Raw genomic sequence first — 23,467 nt, 5'->3', positions numbered from 1 at the left:
ACACGGTCACTCTACCGTCTACAGAATCCGCAACTTAGCGCACCAGAACTTGGCCAGCAAACTCCAAGTTGTTCAGAGGCCTATTGATCTCCCTTAATCAAAACATGACCACTTTTATGACGTTCATGCAAAACTGTATGCACGTTTTGCTGATTTCGGAAACACATTTAACATCAAAAAATAATTTTCAAATACCAAAATATACCTTCTACGCAACAAACCATCCAGACGGAAATGCTCATGGCGAGACTGGTATCCTAATCAAAAACCGTATAAAACACACGTTCCTCAACAGATTTGAAACACAGCACCTACAAGCAACTGCTATAACCGTCCAAACCAGCTGCGGCAACACTATATTGGTTGCCCTGCACTGCCCACCACGCTTCTCAATCTCTGAAAAGGAATTTACCAATTTCTTTAACACACTCGAAGATCGCTTCATTGCAGCAGGGGCCTATAACCCCAAACATACGCACTGGGGATCTCGCCTGGTAAATCCTAAAGGCAAGCAGTTGTACAACACAATAGTCAACTCTCTTAATAAGATGGATTGCGTCTCATCGGGTAGGCCTACTTATTGGCCCACAGATCCGCAGAAAGTGCCTGACTTGATTGATTTCGCAGTAACCAAGAGGATTGCGAGTAATCGGATCACTGCGTGATGAACAATAAACCACTGTGTTTAATATCTCATAAGAACTTAACTTTATTTTTACTTCAATGTTACTGAACTGTGTCTGCCACTGCCAGAACACGTCTTGATCGTTCGTTTGCTTGCTTATTACTAAATTTTCAATTCTTACGTAACTACGTAGGTCATATAGGTTTATAAAGAGTGACAGAGACAGAGCATACCAGACTGGCGCCAGTATATTCTAGAAAACTTAAGAGAAAATACAAAAACAAAAGCATTGTGAGATGTGCAAGATCATTCATGAGTCTTTGCTTTGCTGCGTATAGCAATGCAAGTCAAATGACAATTGGTTCCTCAACATCCCGCCCCCCCCCCCCTGAAACTCCGTTTCTGAACCCGGTAGGGCTGCAATCTTCGTGATAGGGCGAGTGACTTCTCTTGATTTGGTGAGAACCTGAACCGCTCTGACGAGGCCATCAGCTCCTGTGAACACCTGAGTTACCCGTCCTAAGAGCCATGCCGATGGAGGCGCGTTAGAGTCCTTGATCAGTACAAGATTACCGATCGCAATGTTTGGTAACTTGGTGGTCCATTTCGGGCGCTGTTGTAGCGATGTCAAGTATTCTTGATGCCAACGCTTCCAAAATCCTTGAAGCATTGCTTGAACATGCTGCCAGTAGCTCAATCGATTGGTCGGAATCTGCAAATAGCTGTCTTCAGGAACTGCTGTATATGTTCTGCCAATTAAGAAATGTGCCGGTGACAGGTAGGCAATTTCAGTATCCGATGCTGTGCACAATGGTCGCGAATTAACGACAGATTCTATTTGCGAGAGCAGTGTGTGCATCTGCTCAAAGGTGAGGACGTTGGTTCCTAATACACGTCGCAAATGCAGCTTAACCGAGCGTACTGCCGACTCCCACTTACCACCCCAGTGTGGTGAATATGGAGGAATAAAATTCCATTTGATACCTTGATCCGCAAGCGCTTTTGAAACGACGTCATTGTGCTCGCGTGAAGCGAGAAGCTGTACCATTTCGTCTAGTGCACGTTTTGCGCCAACAAAGTTGCGCCCGTTATCGCTATACATTTGGGAGCATTTCCCACGACGAGCCATAAAACGTTTTAATGCCGCCAAGAATGTGTCGGTGCTGAGATCAGTGGCCAGCTCCAGATGAAGAGCTGAAGTAACCATACATACAAACAGGCAAATGTAGCCCTTTTCCTTCCTAGGGTTTCGTCCCTTGTGAACCTTCAGCAAGATAGGTCCAGCATAATCGCATCCAGTATGCTCAAATGGAAAGGCTTGTCGCACTCAAACAGCCGGTAAATTGGCCATAAACTGATGTCCTGTGTGATGGCGCTGTCTAAAACAGTTTAAACACTCATGTGTGATACGTCGAATAAGGTTTCGTGCGCCAATGATCCAATATTTCTGGCGAATTATTACAAACATTGCTGAAACTCCTGGATGAAGATTGACCTTATGCTCATGTTTCAGCAGCAATTCCACAAGGCGATGTTGTTTCGGCAAAACTACTGGATGCATGGCATCTGCAGGCAATTGCGACCTTTCCAAACGTCCACCCACACGTACAATTCCATCTTCGTCAACGAAGGGAGATAGTTTGCTTAAAATTGCTTCCTCAAAAGCAGCTGTCTATCGTTATTGAATTGATTTTGTGCCTGCCGTAGGCAAAACTTCCTTGCTCTGGTAACTTCATCGAACTTTAGAGGTCCTGAATATTTAGACTTGCTTGATTTGATTCGATGAACGAAGCGGAATACATATGCAACCACTCGAACCAGTCTGATCCAAGATGATGTCCTTCCGAGTAGTACCTCAAATGGGGAATCCTCAATATCCTTGGAAATGGTTGTCAAGATTTTGGTTTTGAACTCAAGTTCTGCTGCTGGCTTGAGAATTGAGCAGCAAGTTGGTGGTCTATTCATTGTCTCTGAGTATAGTGTACAGTCGTGCAGCCAAGATGGTCCCTTCCACCATAGATCAAAGTTAATTAAATCACTCGCTAGCATGCCCCGTGATGCACAATCCGCAGGATTCTCTTTAGTGCTGACATGTCTCCAAGCGCTACGTGGTATGGTCTCTAGTATTTCTGCCGTTCGGTTGGCAACAAATGTTTTAAGTTTAAAGGGTTGATGCGAAAGCCATGACAAAACGATTGTAGAATCGGTCCATGCGTGTATCTTAACATCCTTCTGGCGCAGACCAGACCTTACTGCTTGGAATAAACGAGCTAATAGTAGAGCTCCGCAAAGTTCCAACCGTGGCAACGACTTCTGCTTTAATGGTGAAACTCTTGTTTTAGCTGCAATGAGTGCCACTCCGAGGCTTCCATCTAGGTGTGTCACACGGTTGTAAATGACAGCAGAGTAAGCCTTTAACGAAGCATCTGAAAATCCATGGAGTTCGATGTCATCGGGTTGATTGTCTACAAATCGTGGTATCTTCAAGTTCCTTAACGTGAAAATGTCCTTTCTGAATGTTTGCCATAAGTGTGCTTGCTTCGTTGGCAGTTCCGAGTCCCAATCCAGATTAAGCAGCCATAATTCTTGGAGCAGAATTTTAAACTTGATCACCACTGGCGCCAAAATGCCGAGTGGGTCAAAGATGCGTGCCGTGTCAGATAGCACTTGTCGCTTCGTACAAGTCATATGTTCCGATAATGAAACCTTATATGTTAGGACGTTTTCTCCAGGATGCCAATGCAGCCCAAGCACCTTTGCTGCCATCTTTGAGAAATCGATTTCATTTCCCTCGTTGCTGGCAATTCGTTTACTATTCGAGACCCATTTGCTTAGCTCCAATTGTGCCCGTGACATAAGGAGTCTCAGCTCTTCCTTAATGTCGAGCAGTTCTTGTTCGTTCATGGCTCCTGTCAGTACGTCATCGACGTAGAAATCATCCAAAAGTATCCTAGCCGCCCTTGGAAACTCGTATTCGTGATCAGTTGCCAGTTGTTCCAGCACTCTAACTGCCAGAAACGGTGTACATGCCGTGCCATAGGTGACTGTGGTCAACTTGTAATGCTTCAATGGTTCCTCAGGGTCTTCTCTCCAAAGGATTCGTTGAAAATTCTGATGTTCAGGGGCCACTAAAACATTTTGACGATGTCCGCAGAAAATACGAATCTGTGCATTCGAAAACGCAGACAAACGTTGAAGAGGTTGCGTTGTATACATGGGCCAATGTGAAGTGCGTCGTTAAGAGATCGTCCATCCCGATCTTGAAATGATCCATCGAACACCACCCGCAGCTTGGCGCCTATGACTGGATGGTGTGGCAAATAGAATGACTTCTTACATACGTTTGTGTCTTCGTCTGCAGCTACTTCCTTCATGTGACCCAGCTGGATATACTCTCTCATAAACTGAGTATATTTTAACTTCAAGCTGGAGTCCTTAATTAGACGACGCTCGACTGCGATAAAGCGCGATCTCGCTCCTTGAAATGTATCCGCAAATTGTGGGTTTTGTTCCTTAAAGGGCAAATCGACTATGTATCTTCCATTCGAGTTGCGGTTGTGGGTACGCCGGAAGTGCGTTTCGACCTTTTCATCCTCTTCGTTTACAGTTGTGTGTGATGGAACTTCCTCTAGTTCCCAAAATCTTTGCAGTAGTCCATCTATATTAACCGTAGTCAGCAATGACGTAGATGATGTTTGCAATCTTGAAGTGTATACCGATGTGATTACCCATCCAAATATGGTGTTAACTGCAATAGGGTGCCCTTGACCATCGCATAACTTCTCTCCGGTGAGAACTAACCAAATGCAATCATTGCCCAGCAAAATGTCGATTGAGGCGTTAGTTCTGAAGTCAGGGTCAGCCATTTGGTATCCATTTAATACCGACAGTGATGAAGCATCAATGTTTTCACGTGCCAATGGTGAGGTGATCTTTCCTAAAATGTGAGCTTTAATATCGATGCAATGACTCGACACACGAGACATCATCTGGAGAGAGCAGAAACCTCTGGTTATTCCTGCCTTGACGTCTGAGATGCCCGATGTGGCAACTCGAAATGGCGAACGTGCAAGCCCCAACGTCTGTACGCACCGTTCCGAAATGAATAACAAGTCTGAGGCGCTATCCAATAAAATACGGCACGTCAGCAAGGCTCCTTGAGAATTTCGGACGTGTACCAATGCAGTAGGTAGAGTGCTTCTTCGTTCTGGTAACGCTATTTTGCTGTGTAGAATGGCCTTCAGAATGCAGCATAGATTGATGGCGGCGCTTGCAATATTTGCAAGAAGACTTCGAGCCACAAGCGCTTACTCCATGTCCAGTTCTCAAACAATTAAAACACATATGTTTCTCCTTCGCAAAGGTGTAACGTGACAGTCAAGCTCTGGAATTGAGGACAAGCCGACAGTATGTGCTCAGTACTATGACATTTCATACAATTACCTGTAATGGCAAGCATGGTGCGTGCTTGCCTTTTTCCTTTTTCATCCCTCGGTTTGCTCGCTGCATGATCGACCACTTGACTGAGCTCAAGGCGATCGCATCGTGAGTCCAAAAACTTGAGCAACTCTTCAATGGTAGGATTTTCAATATCCTGGCTTTTGTCGATCCATTCACGTCGGGTAGCCTCATCAACCTTGTTGATGAGCAAGTACATGAGCCAACAGTCACGGCCCGTTTGTCCAGAAGCGTCTAAAGCCCGAATAACATCACTGGCTCCGCATGTCAGAGCGCGTAGCGATGATGAGTTTTGCCCAACAGCTTTTGGCAAGGCGGTGAATGTGTCTATCAGTAAATTCACCAAGTAACGGGGCTTTTCAAATCGATCACTCAATGATTTCCATGCAGTGTCGTAATTTGCATCCACTACGGGCAAATGCTGGATGAGTATCGCTGCTTCTCCTATGACGCATGACTTCAGGTGATGAAACTTTTGGATATTCGTCAAAGTTGTCTTTCCGTGAATGGTACTCTCAAACAGGTCTTTAAAGGCATGCCATTCCTTGTAATCTCCACCGAAGGGCTTGATGTTGATTTTCGGTAACTCACAATCTCTTGTTGCCGGTGTTGCAACCGACTGTGAGCCTGACGAAGACGAAGATTGCTGTGGCGAGAGCAATCTCTCAACCAATACTTGCTGCTGCTCCATTTGACGTTGCTGGTGTTCCATTTGACGTTGCTGGTGTTCCATTTGACTCTGCATCTGGAGTTCCATTTGACGCTGCTGGTGTTCCATTTGACCCTGCATCTGGAGTTGTAGTTGTTGCTGTTGATTCTGCATTTGTTGCAGAATTCCTTGGAAGAGCGAACCATCGTTAACAGCCGCGCCGATTTCTTCCAACTTGCCAGACGGAGCCAAGGCAGCTCGTAAAGCCTTAAGGCGGGCATTTGCTATTTCATATTTCTCCTCGTATATCCCGAAGTCTTCGGTAGGGTCCACATAACCCTCTAGTTTGTCGTATTTGGCCAATTCGTCGCCAGACTTCACGAACTCGTTCCACGCATTGGACAAAGTTTCCAATTTGGTGTCAATTGCGAAGACGTCGGCATCCTGTGCAGGATTCTCTGCATATCCATATATGCGGGTAATGGTTGTCTTCAATCTTCCTCTGGCCTTTATGAATGTTTTCATTTCCTCCATGATGAAATACCAATAAATTTCCACTGCTTGTGTGGACCAAAAATTTCAAGACGCGTGTTTTTCCAGAGATGTGTTCCCTCACGATATCGATCGATAACAGATACCGATAGGCGAGTGGCGCCACCGTTTGTCCGCGCTTTTCCCAATAAGCACGCGATTGCCTATTCGATAGTAGGCCAGAACTATCGACTACTAACTTTGAGGTTAACAATTAATTGCAACCACGTTGCAACAAATTATTAAGCAATGAGTAACAAACAAACAATGCCCAACGATCCGGCTCGAAGGACCAAATTATGATGAACAATAAAATGGCAAAAAGTCCGAAGCCTCTAACTATAAAGGTATCTCAAAATTGTCCGCTATTCCGAAAGCTTTTGAGAAAATTATAACTTCTCAATTGCAACATTTTTGCAACTCTATTATTTCGCCATCCCAACATGGGTTTGTGAAACGTAGATCTACAACCACTAACCTTTTAGAATTTACATCAATAATTATCAAGGGGTTCAAAAATGGTAAACAAACTGATGTCATATACACTGACTTCAGCAAAGCCTTTGATTCCGTTAATCATACCCTATTACTTTCTAAGCTGAGCGACATTGGGTTTCCACCCCTTTTCCTTTCTTGGGTTCGAGAATATTTAACAAATAGAAAACAGAAGGTACTTTTTAAGTCTTCTTTTTCCGTTTCCATTTCTGTGACTTCTGGTGTACCTCAAGGTAGTCATCTTGGCCCTCTGCTCTTCACACTATTTATTAACGATCTTCCATCAGTCATTGTTTATTCGCGTGTGCTTATGTATGCTGACGATGTCAAGCTTTGTCTTACTTATAAAGATACAGATTCATTTAGTCGGCTACAAGCTGATCTTAAAAACTTTCAATCCTGGTGCCAGTTTAATCTACTAAATCTTAACATTACCAAATGTAAGGTAATGACTTTTTTTCGTAATTCTCCTCAACTGGTCACTTATTTTCTAAACAACAGCTCTTTAGAACGTCTAAATAATATGAATGATTTGGGCGTACTTATCGACCATAAGTTAAATTTTAACACCCATATTTCCACCAGGGTCGCAAAGGCCATGAGTGTCCTGGGTTTCATTAAAAGATGGTCAAAAGAATTTGATGACCCCTATACAACTAAAGTTCTTTTTACTTCGCTTGTCCGTCCTATTTTAGAGTATGGATCTTGCATTTGGTCACCTCAATATGAGTCGCACCAGATTAGACTAGAATCCGTTCAAAAGCAGTTCTTGCTATTTGCTCTTCGTGGCTTAAACTGGGATCACAATGTCAATTTGCCTTCGTATTCTAGTAGACTTCTCTTGATTAACCTTCCGTCCCTAACTAACCGTAGAATTATGCTTGGTGTCATTTTTATGCACAAGCTCCTAATTGGTGATATCGACTCGCCTGAGTTATTAGCTCAGGTGAATCTGTCGGTACCATGTAGACGAAGTAGACATCCTTTAATACCTTTATCCCTTAGTCGTTGTTCTTCTAACTATGCTATGCATGAACCTTTTAGGGTCCTCTGCTCTGATTACAATCTTCTATCCCCTGTAATCGGCTCAGAGTTTTCTATTAATATGCTTAAAACATCTATCCTATCCCATTTAGTTAATAGATAGCTATAATATTATGTGTTTGTCTGTCTTTTCTATTGTGTATTTTGTCCACGCGATTCGTGCCGTGCGTTATACGGCTGCACCCCTCGGTCGGTCGGGTGGGAGGTGGGCAGTTATCTGCTTGGGCTCGCGCGTAACAGGCTTTGTCCTGGTGTCGTAGGGGCCACTTGAACGTACTGCGCATAGTATCGTCAACGTCCGCTATAATCAAAAAAAAAAATCTCATAAGAACTTAATTTTATTTTTACTTCAATGTTACTGAACTGTGTCTGCCACTGCCAGAACACGTCTTGATCGTTCGTTTGCTTGCTTATTACTAAATTTTCAATTCTTACGTAACTACGTAGGTCATATAGGTTTATAAAGAGTGACAGAGACAGAGCATACCAGACTGGCGCCAGTATATTCTAGAAAACTTAAGAGAAAATACAAAAACAAAAGATGTGAGATGTGCAAGATCATTCATGAGTCTTTGCTTTGCTGCGTATAGCAATGCAAGTCAAATGACAATTGGTTCCTCAACACTGCGGATACACTGCTAGATATAACTTCCGATCACTCTCCAGTGCTATTCACACTATTAACAAGACCTCAAGTACTTGATCGCCCATATAGGCTTACAAACAACAAAGCAAATTGGCTTAAATTTAAAATGTACATGAGTGCCCACATTGACTGTTCGCCGAAACTGGATGCTGCAGAGGACATTGATATGTGCGTCTCTGCACTTGAGTCGATGATGGGAGCTGCAGCAAGAGTATCTGCTCCATATTTCCCACACATCTTAAATTGATGGTCCAGCCATATCCAACATAAAACTCATCTGTACTTCCCCCTTCTAGCACATTAACGGATAGTGAGTTCTCGGAACTCCAATCGGACGAGATCACTGCAGTTATTAAAAACCACATAAAGCTGAAAAAAGCCCCTGGCCATGACCTAATCACACCGAAAATGATCCTAGAACTCCCTATCATCGCCATACAATACATATGCAAACTGTTCAACGCTATAATAAGAATTGGTTACTTCCCAAGAACATGGCAAAGGACCACTATCATCATGATTCCTAAAGTGGGAAAGGACAAAACCCAGCCATCATCCTATAGGCTAATTAGTTTGCTGCCATGTCTTTCGAAGCTTTTTGAAAAGGTCCTGCAGTTCCGACTAAACTCATTTCTGGCATCGGAGAACACAATCCCTTCACACCAGTTTGGCTTACGCGAAAGACATGGTACAATTGAACAAGTCAATCGCACAACATCCGAAATACGAACAGCATTCGAACTAAAAGAATACTGTGCGGCTGTCTTTCTGATAGAGTTTGGCTGGAGGGTCTGATGTTCAAAATCTGGCAAAAACTCCCATAGTATACCCACAAACTCATGGACCCCCACTTTACAATAGGAAATTCGCTGTAAGACTCCGTCTCGGCTGATTTTGAAATCAAAGCTGGTGTACCGCAAGGCAGTGTACTCGGCCCATTGCTCTACCTGCTGTACACTTTTACAAGCGTCTGCAAAATTAGAGGAACACCTCAAGGTGGTAGGGGAATGGCTAGCTGGCGTATTCGGATCAGCGAGCAGAAATACAAACATGTTACATTTACGCTTAACAGAAGAAACTGTCCAGCTCTGAATGCGAGTAGCTTACACTGGATCATCAATGCTCGTTCAGGGGAACGAAAGGGTTACGTGTGCCGTATAAAGTCCTCCTACACAACTCCGTATTGAAACCCATCTGGACGGTGCCGTACTATGGGGAAATCCAAAGGGCGCAGTCAAAGATTTTAAGATCAATCACGTGGGCTCCGTGGTACATACGGAAGGACAACATTCAAAATAATGTAAATACACCTAGCGTAAAATCTGATATAGGTAGTCAAATACTAAAGTATTCTGCAAAACTGGATGCACATCCAAATGTTCTTGCCAATTGCCTTACACGAATTAATAATAGAACTCGTCTTAAAAGAAATGACAGACCAACCCAATAATTAGTGATTAGGGCTGCCTGCAGTATCCCCAGGACTTATCTTAAGTACTAGACTAAGAAAAATATCTCAAAATTGTTGTTAAGCTCCAATTTAAAAGTAGATTCAACAAATATATTAAATATATTAAATCAACCGGTGACCACTATCGAATAAGATAAAGATAAAGAAACAATATTGTCCACATATTACGAGGATCCCATACAGGGTGGCCATACAGGCATTACAAAAACTTTGGTCAAAGTAAGAAGACACTATTATTGGAAAAACATGACACTTCATGTAAAAGATTACATTAATAAATGTGAAAAATGACTAAAGTCAAAAACCACGAAGCACATCAAAGCACCCTTTATCATTACCGAAACCCCGATGCATGCTTTTGACAGGGTAATAGTGGACACCATTGTCCACTACCAAAATCTGAAGATAGTAATGAATATGCAGTCACTTTAATTCGTGACTTCGAAATACATAGTAGCAATACCAGTCCCAAAAAAAAAAGCGCAACAACAATTGCAAAAGCTTTATTTATATCCTTTATTCTGAAGTACGGTCCAATGTAGACGGATATGGGAACAGAATACGAAAATTCAATAATAAATGACTTGTGCAAAAATTTAAAAATATACGTGCAAATATAAAAAACATTACGTCTACAGCACACCACCACCAGACTTTAGGTATCGTTGAAAGAAGTCATAGGACATTCAATGAGTACATTCGATCATATACATCAGTAGATAAAACTGTGTGTACTGTTTTAACACAACCCCGTCAGTAACACACAAATACTGTCCCTATGAACTTGTATTTGGTAAACAAAATAATTTACCAACGCATTTTAATAGCATAAATAGAATAGAACCATTATATAACGTAGATGATTATGCTAAAGAAGTTAGGTTTAGATTAGAACTAGCATACAGTAGAGCTAGAATAATGTTAGAGGAACGTGAGGAAAACCAGAAACATTTTTATGATAGTAAATCAGTAGACTTTAATAGGAGACAAAGTTTTCTTAAAAAACGAAACTGGTCATAAGCTGGATTCAGCCTATTTAGGATAGGATTAAAATATAGCTCTGAGAGAAGCGTTGATGCAAAAAGCACTCGCAAAAGTACTCTCGCCTCGACCACATCGCGCACCCAAATTATCAATAAGGCCATTTAAATAATATAAAATATACATATGTATTCTTAACACAAAGAAACATTGTTAATAATATAAGACTAAATAAGGAAATCACATCCTTTAATAATATTGAAATAAATAAACCGGGATAAAGTAAAATCCCACATTTATATGTATACATTGACGTATGCACATAAACATATTTACATAAATATACAGCTAAGCATGATAATGTATGTATGTACATTTGTATAGGCACATATGAACGCTGACCAAGCACTTTGATGCAAGCGCTCCAAAGAATATGTATGTATGACACTCTACCTCTCTTTTGTAGCTGTCGCATAAGTCGCAGCATAAGAACATATATGTAACAATAGGTTAAGCAAAAGAATATTTTTAGAATAAAAATCAATCTGAATATTAACACCAAACTGCACTGACGTGTTTGTTTCTGAATTATTTAAACCAAGTGCAACCCGGTCATTACAGTAAACAGAACTATGTACTCAGTGAAACAAATAAGGAAAATAATCTATGGAAATTTAATTTAATTTAAATAAATAAATTATTTTAAAACAAAAATCTGTGGGAAACAATTTCCAACGCACTCTTTACTTTACCACACTCGTTACTATACGGTTTTTTTTTTTAATTCCTTTATTTATAACATAACAACAATAACATAACAGTTTAAAATGTTAATTTATCGGACTGCAGGCATAAGACGTCCTGTGACCAAGTTGTCGGGTGTAAGGGCAGTGTTGATCAGGTCTGCCACCCTTTGTCGCTCGTTATTGAACCTGACGCATTCAAACAGGATATGTTTTGCGTCTTCGACTGTGCTGCTGCCGCAGACCAAGCAAAAGGGTTCATGCTCATGCCCAAACCGGTGCAGATATGATCTGCAGCATCCGTGACCTGAAAGCAGTTGTGTGAGTTGGAAGGAAACTTGCCTATGTTTTCTCTCCATCCACTACTTTACCGTTGGGATGAGGAGATGGGTCCACCTTCCCTTGCTAGAGGCATCCCAGTGTCTTTGCCAAGTCACAAGACTCCGAATTCTCGCCTCAGAGCTGGCTCCTTTTTTGGGTGTGCCGCGGCTGACAGCTACGGCGATCGCCTTGGCTTCATCGGCAAGTAGGTCGATTGGGATCATACCCGCAATTACCAACCTCCGAAACCGTCCTGAAAGCGCTGCACACTCGAAAGGAGAAAGAGATCATCGACTATTTTTCTGAGGTCTGCGGCATCTGTTGGCGCGGATTGCCGGTTTGCATGGATTCGCTTCACTACTAGTTTATAGGCCTTACCCCAGGGGTCGTGCTCGGCTGAGTCACACAGCTTGAGGAAAACCTCATTTTGGCTGCAAGGATGGCCTTCTTCAGGAATTTTCTCGCTTGGCTAAAAGTGGAGTGCATCTGTGGCCAGTTTACATCCAGTCGCTTCCTTGCCCTTTCGTAACGCCTTCTTGCGATTAGGCAAGTCCTCCGTAGATCTCCAATTTCATCGTTCCACCAGAAGACTGGTTGGTGATGATTAAAGGGTCTGGAGCGGGCCATACTCGCATCGCAGGCTGATGCCAGCATGCCACATAGCTGGTCTGCCATGCCTTGAGCAGATCCCGCAGTCAGCGTCGCATCATAAATCGCAGCCGAAAATGCCTAGGTGTTAAGCGTGTCAGAGTTGTACGGTAATTCCACTGCCTGGGTACGCGTCTGTTGTGGTCGAGCTGACTGTCCTAGGGATAAAATTATGGCCTCATGGTCGCTGGCGGTGTAGTTGTCATCCAGCCGCCATGCAACAAATCTCGCCAAGCTGTTGCTGACGAAAGTAAGGTCGATTATTGATCCTCTGCCTGCGCTGTTGAAAGTGTTGCGAGAGCCGCAGTTTAGAAGGGCGACGTCTAATGAGGCTAGCGACTCTAAAACGGCGCGCCCGCGAGCATTTGTTATGCTGCTGCCCCATTCTTGGGCCCACGCATTGAAGTCTCCAGCTATTACGAACGGGCTATGCGCTCTCGCGTCCGCCGCTAGTTCGTCCAGCGATTCGCAGAAATCCAGATAGTCTAGACTAGGCGGGAAATAGCAACTGTAGATCCATTTGCCGTTTATTAAGGCTTTGAGGCTTCGGCTCAAGGCTCTAAGGCTTCGAAATGCCCGCCTGCTAGCCTCGAACGCAGTTGTACATTAGGACTGCCACATGCCCAAAGCACGGCCTTGCCGGAATTGCTGCATATCATATTCTCAGCAGACATCCTACGAAAAGGCTCGCTTATAATTGGCACGTCAGACCTCGTTTCGCGCACCCGCTGCTTCAGCAGCGGCTTCTCTTGCCCGCTTGCATTTGCGGATGGACACATAAGACTGCCAGCTATATGTGCCCGCTCGGAGACACCTCTGGCTGCGCATAGGCAACAGCTGGCATTGTTTGAGCAGTCTCTTACTTTGTGGTCCTTGCTGCCACATTTTAAATACCAATTCGTCCTGTCGATCGGGTCATGACATCGAGCAGCTTCGTGCCCAAATGCCAGGCATCTGTAGCATCTGGTTGCGTCGTGGTTGAGCCTAACTCTGCATACTGAGTAGCCGACCTTTAGCCGCCCCGCTTTCAAAATTGTTTCTGCCACGTTTGCCAGAAGGCATAGAATTGCCTTTTGGGACCCGCCATAGGAAGGACGCAAGCTTTTTATATCTTCTTCTGTCACCTTTAGATTTAGCTGCATCAATATTGCATGGCATATTTCTGCTTTGGTGGCCTCTTCATCCATTTCCAACACATCCAATCTGACAAGATTTCGACGTCGACTTGGCCTTCGAGTGCTGTGCCGATGTCCTGCTGTATCTTGCTGACATTTTCAGCGCCGACTTGGTTTAACTCTAGCAAGAGATCACCTTTTGCGGTACGCCTCACCTTTTGTACGCTTTCGCCAACAGCCTGCAACTTTGCATCCTGGCTTCTGGTCACTAGCTTCAAAATATCGCTGTATGACATGCCGGCCTTGCTTTGTAGCAGAATAGCGGCAGGTCGCTTTTTCGGAACTGCTCGCTTTGCTGGTTTAGGTGCCACTATTTGCCAGTCAGTACTGTGCCGCTGCTGATGCTGCTGCTGATGCACTGCTTCTGCTCCCACTGCTGGGCCTGCTACCTTTGGTTTTGTCGCTTTGCGGGCCTCTGGCACCCTTTCCGATACCTCTACTGTCGGTGCTGCTTCTACACCGTTGATGTGTGTTGCAACAAAGACGCTGATTGCATCGTGCAACACCTTTAGCCTAATGAACTGACGCCTTAGTTTGTCATTTATATGACGTTCCGCTCTACCTCGCCCTTCGAGTCATCTTCTACGTGTTTCTCCTCATCGGAGTTTTTCTTTGCCTCGCTCAAAGGGCTAGTGGCTTCGATTATATGCTGCAACAGGGATCCCATTTCTTCAATTTCGTCATCAATCGTGAAGCCACGCTGTTGACCCTTGACTCTTTTCGGAAAATTTCCGCCTGGGGAACCTGCCTCCTTTCTGTCTCGCTTTGCTGGGGCATGCAAAATACTCGTATGGGCGCCTGCCGACAGAGTTGTCGTAGCCGCCGGTGACGCTGCTACTAAGCCGTTCTGAAGTACCACAATAGATCCATTTGCTCTTGCGCTGCTATTGGCGACATCAGCATCTGCCGTGACAGGTCGCACCATGGTAGAGTTGCTCTTAGGGGCAGCAGCTGCTCTGCTCTGTGGCGGCGGGGAGCGGTACATTGCTCCACACTGTGGCTGAGCAACCTCGCCTGTATTGTCTTCAAGGTCGAAAGATTGACAAGGGGGGTACTTGAATAAACAGATACAAATACAAAGTTAATGAATATAATTTAATTTATTTCAAGTGGCTGACGGCACTGCCGGAGATCGAACCTTGGCCCACGGCCAGGTGGCCGCTTGCTTATCGGCACCGCTAGCAATCAGTTGCTCGCCGCGAGCCCGAAAAGTATGCTATAAACTGCTGGAGCTTGGCTTAGGGGAAGAGGGAAGCTTAAAAGCTCGGGCTGTTGCGGTGCAAAAGCTCTGCTCGCTGATGATGGGTCTCCAAGAGCGGCTTGGCAGGGCCGGAAGTCAGCTGTCAACCACACCACTTTTAGTTTTATTTTCCCTTGTGTATGTTTCCTGTCACTGCCCCTCTTTGCTGCGATCATCTCACCACTACGCAGGCACCGGCGAAAGTCGGGAAACGGAAGGGGCGTCCACCGATCCCCTCTGGCCACCAACGACAGCGGGGATTCTTGAGACCGACCGAAAACAGCAAAAGATTCCAGATCACAGAGACCAGGAGAGATGGGTAACAGTAGCACCGTGAGTAGCGCGTTTAATGGAAATACCACTAAATAACTCTTTTGTAGGATAAAAGACGGGTTTAAACGCGACCGGAAACAGAGAGCGACGACCAGCGACGTGTATCCCTCTGCACATCTACTATACGGTTGTGTCTGTATGTGTGTGTGTGTGTGTGTGTGTGCGCGACCAATGCGTAGTAGGCTACTGGCAGCGCTGTCGGCAGCATAAGAGCAATGCCGCCTTACTTTGACTGTAACTTGTGTTCTATATATCCTATCTTTTTGAAACTTAGGGAAATTATGTTTTACAATAAAAAAATTAGTTCATTAGGATACTCCAACTCCCTCACCCCTTATGAAACCCGTTTCATACTTGTTAACACGCGCGCAATAAATAGCTCAAATATTAAGTCTTATTAACTTTTAAACTGTCTGAGTAATATGCAAACGCATCGACGGACAGACGGGTATGGCCATATTGACTCAGCGTCTCATATTGTTCGGAATATATATACTTTATGGGATCGGAAACGTGTGTTCTCTGTGTTACAAACGTCTGGGCAAATTTATAATACCCTCGTCAAGGTATGCTCGTATTCTAGCCGATTATGCTGATTGGGTATCGAATTGGTGGATAGGCTGTCACCCATCCATCTATGTTAAAATGAAGTTACAGGCTATCCCAACGTCAAACTCGATTGTTACTTTTGGTTATTAATAAAGCCGTGACAAATTTACTTTGATTGAGCGAATACTGCACAGCTATGACTCTCGATCTTTCCATCATTACCGCACAATATATCTTTAAACTGTTCAACGCCAGAATTAAGCGTGACATATTATACAGACCATGAAAATATATTCAATAAATTTTAGACTTACCGACAGATTTCTTCCATTGAATAGTAGGCACGGGAAATCCATCTGCTTGGCAAGATAGCATTACATTACTGCCTAAAATTGCATCATGGTCAATAGGCTTAAGTATCCATCTAGGTGGTACTGTTTAGGAAAAATTGTTCATTATTGAAAAAGAGTAATGCAAGTAAATGCGATAATTCGTGCATATCTAAAAACTTTTTTACATGCTTTCAAAATGCGGTAAAATTTAAATTTTCGAAGTGTTTCTTCAAAGCACTATAGCTAAGGTAATGCATCAGAGACGGTGAATATTTTACAGACATAGATTACAACAGAGGTTGGCACAAAGGGAAACTAAACAAACTGTCAGTGTTTGCGTAAGATTGATTATAAGCTTATATTGTTTTACACTGCAAACAATAGAAGTGATCAAATTATGTCTCAATTAAAAAATTTAGGCAAAACAACAAAGGTTTTTATGTTCTCAAGACTATATCATAAAAGAGAAATAATAAATATGATAATTATAATTAAATAAGAAGATGTAAAAACTCCACAGGAATAAATTGTTTAAGAATTAAGACAAATATGTTGGGCATTATAATGTTCTTAAATATTGTATAAACAAAATAATCAAATAAATTTTAAAAAAGACGCTTGCAACATATTTAAATTATTTTTAGTTTGAATCCCTTTTAAGTAACGCATAAAAAATGTAAATATACATTATTACATAAAAGCAGAAGCTGGTGTTTACGCAGTACGTTGATCGCACGTAGATCGCACGACACAAATCGGGAACAAGTATACATAAAATAACAGCAAAACAGTTTAAATATATGAACTACAGCTATATATTTATGAGCTTTAATGAATAAATTATTTAAGAATTAAGACAAATATGTTGGGCATTATAATGTTTAGGTTTAGTTGTTAAATATTGTATAAACAAAATAATCAAATAAATTTTAAAAAAGACACTTGCAACATATTTAAATTATTTTTAGTTTGAATCCCTTTTAAGTAACGCATAAAAAATGTAAATATACATTATTACATAAAAGCAGAAGCTGGTGTTTACGCAGTACGTTGACGGGCCTGTACAAGCAGAAAGCTGCCCATCTCCCACATAGCCGACCCAAGGGCGCAGACCTAGATCGCACGACACAAATCGGGAACAAGTATACATAAAATAACAGCAAAACAGTTAAAATATATGAACTACAGCTATATATCTTTGAGCTTTAATGAACTTTAGTGGTGTATGGACCATCAAATTGTTTTGACCATCTTTTAATGGAACCAAGATCACCCACCTTTGCGACCCTGGTGGAGTTAAAAGCATTTAGCTGTTTAATGAAAAGGTGACCCGTAACCGGCTCAGACCTTGGCTATACAATTCCGTCGTCGTGAGTTTCCCCTGAGTAGCTTCACACCTTCCCTTGCCAGTCGGCCAAATCATTCCTGATGGCTCGGTATCCAGATGCACAATTTTTTACAGATGACTATATCAAGCATATACTGTACAGGACAGTTCTGCAACCAATGCTGGCGGATGACTTTTATGGCTGTTCGGCTGTCCGATACCCCACGTCTTAATCCATTTTTCATCCGTCAGAGTACATGTTGACTGCATTGTGGGTTCCTTGACCATCTTCCAGTCATTTTGACCCAGAAAATGGGTCATAACAATTATTTGTTATAAGATTGGCCTGGATGGTGGATTGAGTTTCGCAAGAAGTATTTATACACTTGAAAAAAGGGGATATTTATTTTTGGTCAGAAGTGTGCAATGCACAGAAGGAAGCATCTATGACCATCTGGGGTATAGAAACTTCAGCGCGGTCGAAGTTAAACTTGCCCCTCTTGTTTTTATGGTTTTTAAAAATCCTAGAAACTTTTGATTTCGACAAAAAGTAATCGTTCGATTTATTGTTATTTGAGCTACTTCATATGTAGGGTAGGAAGACGAGAGAGTCTTTTAGATTGAATCGCGTTTTATTAACTGAACTTATTGTACAAAGTTTCACCTAGGCTAAGGCTACTAAAAGCAGCGGCAGATAGAATCGGTTCTCTCGCTGAGAGCGGCGGGAGTGCATAGTATGCCGTATGTAATTGTGTGTATATAAATATACACATATGTATATATATATATATGTATATGCAAACGGCATATACTTTCAAATATATTATTGATGGCTGCAAAAGCTGAGTTTAGGCTATGGTTATTATTATTTGGAACTGTTGTGTAAAATAGGGTGTTATAGTAATTTGTATTTGTATTAATGTTTAATCTATTTTTGAACCATTATTATTATCTTTTTGATTGAGCGTAGCTTGTATTCACGTTGGTATAACAAATATCCGGTTTATTTCAGATATGTCAGTCCATGTCTTTTTTTCGCGTATTTTTTTTATTTTCTCACATTTGTTGTTCGAACGTTTGTCCGTGTTTCTCTGAGCGCTATGAGCTATGTGGCGCTTTTCACACTTGACGCAAATAGTGAGTAAATAGCAGCAACAATAGCGCACGGAAAGAATCCATTTTGTCAATTTTTCGCTTTTACTATGGCAAACAAGGACTAAAATCAAACATAACTTCAGTTTTCGGATCTGAAAAACATATTTTTGAACGTATTTCATTGTCATTCTTCATTGGATTTAATTGCACCCGTCCACTCTAAAATGCATTCTTGCCAATCTCGTATCAACTATTCAAATTGAATCGCAGGATATAAGTTAGTATCACGTGCCTCACGTGGCTGCGGAGCACACGATTTGATGCACTACATTGGCCAAAATCTAAAAGAAGAACACATTTTTAGCCAAAGAGTTAGAATTGCGAAACACCCTTGTATTGAAATGTAACACTAGTTATAAAGAAAGCAGATCATTAGTACAGGCTTAGCATACGTTCTACGAGTTTTCAACCGAGTTCCTATTAATCAAAACAATGCGATAAATGCTACAAAAGGCATTTCGGTAGAAGAGTTTAAATTGGTTTTTAATCTTATAATCTCTTCCTTTCAGAGTGATGTGATTGCAAAATATTCGACCTATCCGTGTCATTTCACTCATACAGTGTGGATCGTAAATGGTTGTGAATTGGTCAGAGAGGATGTTAAGGGTTGCAACCAATATTAATGCGACAAATCGTGGGCAACCTCCCAGCTGACTGTCTCCTGGCCGAACGCCCATTTCTGATATGCGTAGAGAATTAATGTAGAGCATTTCTTAGTTCGCACCGTATTCGAAGCAAAGTTCACTACAAAACATACTTCGCCATATTTATTTGCTTTTCCACAAAAGCTATTCATACAGTACTAATCTCAGACCCCTCTGCTAATAATTTTATGCTCCTTTTGAAGCGATTCATTGTACGGTGTGAGATTCCCAAGAGGATTTTCTGTGACAATGCCTCTAATTCTGTCGGAGCGAGTTCGTCACTTAAACTGCAATTCTGTTCATAACTCAAAGTGATAAATATTGAGGCTTATCTTATCAATGAAGATGCTGCTCATCAATAATTTGACTTTTCTTCATCTACCGTACTAAGAGTTTCAATCGGTTTCGACTCGTCTAATATCCATTCACTGCGATGATCCCATTGACGGGAAGGCCCTGACGCCAGCAGACGTATTGATTGGTTGTTCTTTGCGAGCGATCTCTCTCACAAACTCCTGTATTTATCTAGTTGGTTAAAGGTGAACTATCTCAAGCAACGTTTCTGGGAACTTTGGAAACGCAACTATATACATCAATCTAAGTGGTTGCATCCAGAAACCAACACAACATAGGATCAGTTAATTCTCATCCATGAAGAGAATCTTCCTCTGGAGCTGGAGTACTGGTCGTGTGATTGAAGCTATACTTGGGGCAGATGGAAGAGTCAGTATAGCCGATGTTTGCACTGTAGTAATATGTATTAGTATTAGTACTCCAGTGCAATATGTTTAGCCTTTATTACATCTTACTGCTGTCTTTGTTACGAACTAGTTTTAAGTTATTTTTTACTCTTACCTTCATTATGCAGTGAGAACAAGAAGTATGCTGTCTGTCTCATTACAAAAAGAACAGAGAGAATCAAAAGAAAAAAAAGCGGCACAGTTTGGATTGAGAGCTCCCCAAAGTCAGACGTGTTTCACTCGCTATTATTTCAGAAGTGAAAATTTAGTGAACAAGTTAAGAGAAAACAAAATTGAAAAACAATAACGGATTCAATAAATCCTGATAATTTTTTTATTTAGTTACAAACCTGGTGCAAAAATTTAGGTTTATCAGATAATGGCACTAAAACTGTGCTAGACGAACTTTTAAACCATCTAACCATTCCTGAAGCGAGAGGGCAACATCGAAAAGATGGGGCTGCTTTTAACATATAACCAGGTGAACGCGCAGATTCCCATGAAAAAGATCGCTTGAACAGATACTTCAAGGTCAACAGCAGCAAGAAGTAGCTGTAAACGGACTAAACGAAGCAGAAAATGAAAAAAACGATGCAGAAAGAGACAAGCGACCAGATCTTGGCAAAAGATGTCAAAGATTTTTTACCCGATTTTGACTGCAATATAAATTTTTATGCTTGGATATCTTCTGTGATCCATTTGTAAAGGTCATTCAACTTGAATTAATAATTTACGTTTACTGGACGTCGGCAAACTAACGGGCAAAGTCTTGGAGTGGATACACTCAAACCCTGAGTTTTTGAGTCAGCCTAAGGAAACCATTTTCGACGCCATGGTGCCAAGTGGTGCATCGGCGAACCGTTCCTGAATTATTTCAACGACAAAGTTGGCCTGGCTGGCAGCTTGCGTGTACCTGAGGGCGAAATGGTCGATTATATTGTTGACGAAATATCAGACCTTCAGTTGCGAGATGTTTTGTGTCTAAGGATGATGCGTTTGCAGCATTTGTGAGCATGATGCTGCAGCGGGAAAAATCTGTATCTCTATCAATTCTTTCCGTAAAGGCGAAGCCTACATCCAGGTGCTATAACTGTAGCTGTGTGGTTCACCTAGCAGCCGACTGTAACAAGCCAATAAGAGCAACTGGTGCTTGCTTTGGATGTGGTAAAAAGGGTCACCGAGTGGCAGATTGCTCGGGCAGCACAGTTAGCTTAATTAAAAATTAATTCGCTTCAGATCATATTAAATTGGAACCCAGTCCAGAATATGCATATTTTGGTTTTAATAAAAGTAAACCTTAAGCTTTTGGAATTATTTTGTGTTCCGTTGAAATATTCAAGATAAACGTTTCCGTTCAACTCTTGGTTGTTTCTGCAGCTTGACGATGATCCACGTAAAAAATAAAATCACGAAAATATTAAGTTAAGCCAAGACTTGTTTAGTGAAGAAAAAATGTTGATTGTAACCTGGTTAAAACAAAATATTCTGTTGGCGAAAGTTTAATTCCGTTTAGCCGTAATCCATAGCGATAAGGCTGAATTATAAAAAATAATTGACGAATATTTAAGCATTGAAAATATAAGGCGAAGGGTGTCATAATATGTTTTCCCAATCGTGCTCGTAAAGAAGACTGTAGGTGAAATCAGAAATCTGTTAGCAAAGTCTAAACACAGTTCGTATGAAATGCGAAACTGGTTAATTTATAAAAAACAACAAAAAACAACTGGTTGCGTTCCTTTTTACGTCTCGAAAAATATGGAATTAAATGTCCTGTTTAAGAATCATAATGAGTCAGGCCACACAGGCATAGATAAGGTTGTAAAAGTTATCACAAAGTCGTATTGGTTCCCAAACTTACGGAAAAATGTAGAACAGCATATAAATAATTGCCTAAAGTATATAGTCTTTATGTCAAAAAATCGAAAACAATATACACAATATACCTAAGCTTGCCATTCGAAGTGGTTCATATTGATCACTTCAGAACAATCGATGTCAAAGAAAGCACCAAAAAAACCTGTATTAGTGGTACAGTGGTAGTGGTAGTGTAGTTGACGCTTATACATAATTTGCCAGACTTTATTTAGCGAAAACCAAGTTGAAAGAACAAGTAGAAATTTAAGCCCTATGTTGGCAAAAGTAGATAAGTACATGAGTTACAAGACTACTTTTTAAAAGACATGTCTGTGGAACGAAACTTAGAATCAGTACGAGCAAAAGCTTAAGACAAAAGAAACTTCAAGAGTACAATGAATGTCTAGCGATCGATCTATGTAGTTGTTAAAAATTTCGACACTCACAGCGGTGTGTCTAAAAATTCAGTGCCGAAATTCAAAAGACCTTTTAAAATTGTTAGGTGTCTCGAAAATGATCAATACGTTGTAACTGACATCGACGGATTTCAGCAGTCGAAGATTCCCTGTACTGGAATTTGGTCTATAGTAAAGGAAGCGCAGAGAAAATTCATTGTTTACTTAGATCATGTATATATTAAGATTCCTTTATATTAGTTTGGGGGTATTAATTGTTATACAACTGTTTTTACTTTAACATGTTCCAAAAGCTTCTGTCACATGGCCCATGAAGAGCTTCTAACTCATGAAGCAGAAATATATAATGACTTCTTTCTAGAAATCGAAGACGAGAAGGCCTTATTTTCGTAGCTCCACTCCCCAAGCTATTGACAATTGGAGTTTTGGGCGGATCAAAAAGACTATTTAAAAAATATTATCAACAAAATTTATTTTTAATGTCTAGGAACATCAGAAAATTTGAGTGTTTAGAGAATCAAAGGAACAAAAGAGGTCAATTAAAGCGTAACTCTTGCACCCAGCAAGTTTTACCCTAACCATTTTGTTGCTATCAATTTTCATCAACATGTAGTTTGTAAAATTGGTTGGAAAAATTTATAGTCTGACATGGTCTGGTATAGTGTAATTAAAAAAGTCTTAATCCGTAAGCTCCGTAAGCTGATTGTATTAATTTTCTACAGTAAATTTATGACTTGAGCGACCTGAGCGACTTGGCGACACATAAAACATTACCTCGAACGGATTTGCTAAACAGTTTTTTATAAAGAATTTGAATCATACTGCATTCCATTATGTCGTCGTCATTAGGAAAATGGATATAATTTGCATGTATTGTTCATGAAGTAAGTCAGTCGTCTCGCCGACTTAGGAATACCATGCACCAGAAAAATAAATTTGTAAAATGTATAATAACTGTGGAGACCCATGCCAAGAGAGCTTTCTGCGGCAGGCGATCAACTCCTAGAAAGCTCCACGTCACAAGCTACGGAATGAGCTTTCGCGTACGAGCTTGCTTAATGTTTGCTCATTCCTTTACTTTAGTTCTTAA

At 41.4% G+C, this 23,467-nt stretch overlaps 2 protein-coding genes across 2 annotated transcripts in view; both read right to left on the bottom strand.

Annotated features, from left to right (window-relative positions):
• Positions 1–23,467, bottom strand: part of LOC111519619 (Down syndrome cell adhesion molecule-like protein Dscam2) — a 355,012-nt gene that overhangs the window by 309,580 nt on the left and 21,965 nt on the right. Inside the window, exon 2 of the mRNA XM_023181269.2 lies at positions 16,224–16,343. Coding sequence (XP_023037037.2) covers positions 16,224–16,343 — 120 coding nt within the window. The remainder of the gene's footprint in view (positions 1–16,223; positions 16,344–23,467) is intronic.
• LOC124460999 lies at positions 11,694–12,997 on the bottom strand. Its single transcript, XM_047012591.1, has 2 exons — positions 12,015–12,997; positions 11,694–11,950 (listed from the first exon to the last, which is right to left on the bottom strand). The coding sequence occupies exons 1-2, from the start codon at positions 12,186–12,188 to the stop codon at positions 11,798–11,800; spliced, it is 327 nt and encodes a 108-aa protein (XP_046868547.1). The 5' UTR covers positions 12,189–12,997; the 3' UTR covers positions 11,694–11,797.

The sequence above is a fragment of the Drosophila willistoni genome, unplaced genomic scaffold (assembly GCF_018902025.1).
Source record: "Drosophila willistoni isolate 14030-0811.24 unplaced genomic scaffold, UCI_dwil_1.1 Seg169, whole genome shotgun sequence".
Taxonomy (NCBI): domain Eukaryota; kingdom Metazoa; phylum Arthropoda; class Insecta; order Diptera; family Drosophilidae; genus Drosophila; species Drosophila willistoni.
The sequence above is the reverse complement of the archived record's forward strand: the minus strand, read 5'-3'. Positions and strand labels throughout refer to the sequence as shown.

Excerpts from the sequence above, each read along its gene's own strand:
- LOC124460999 (XM_047012591.1), bottom strand. The coding sequence starts at position 12,188 with ATGATCCCAATCGACCTACTTGCCGATGAAGCCAAGGCGATCGCCGTA. Across the intron at positions 11,951-12,014 it reads CCCATCTCCTCATCCCAACG|GTCACGGATGCTGCAGATCA; the intron begins GTAAAGTAGTGG and ends AACTGCTTTCAG.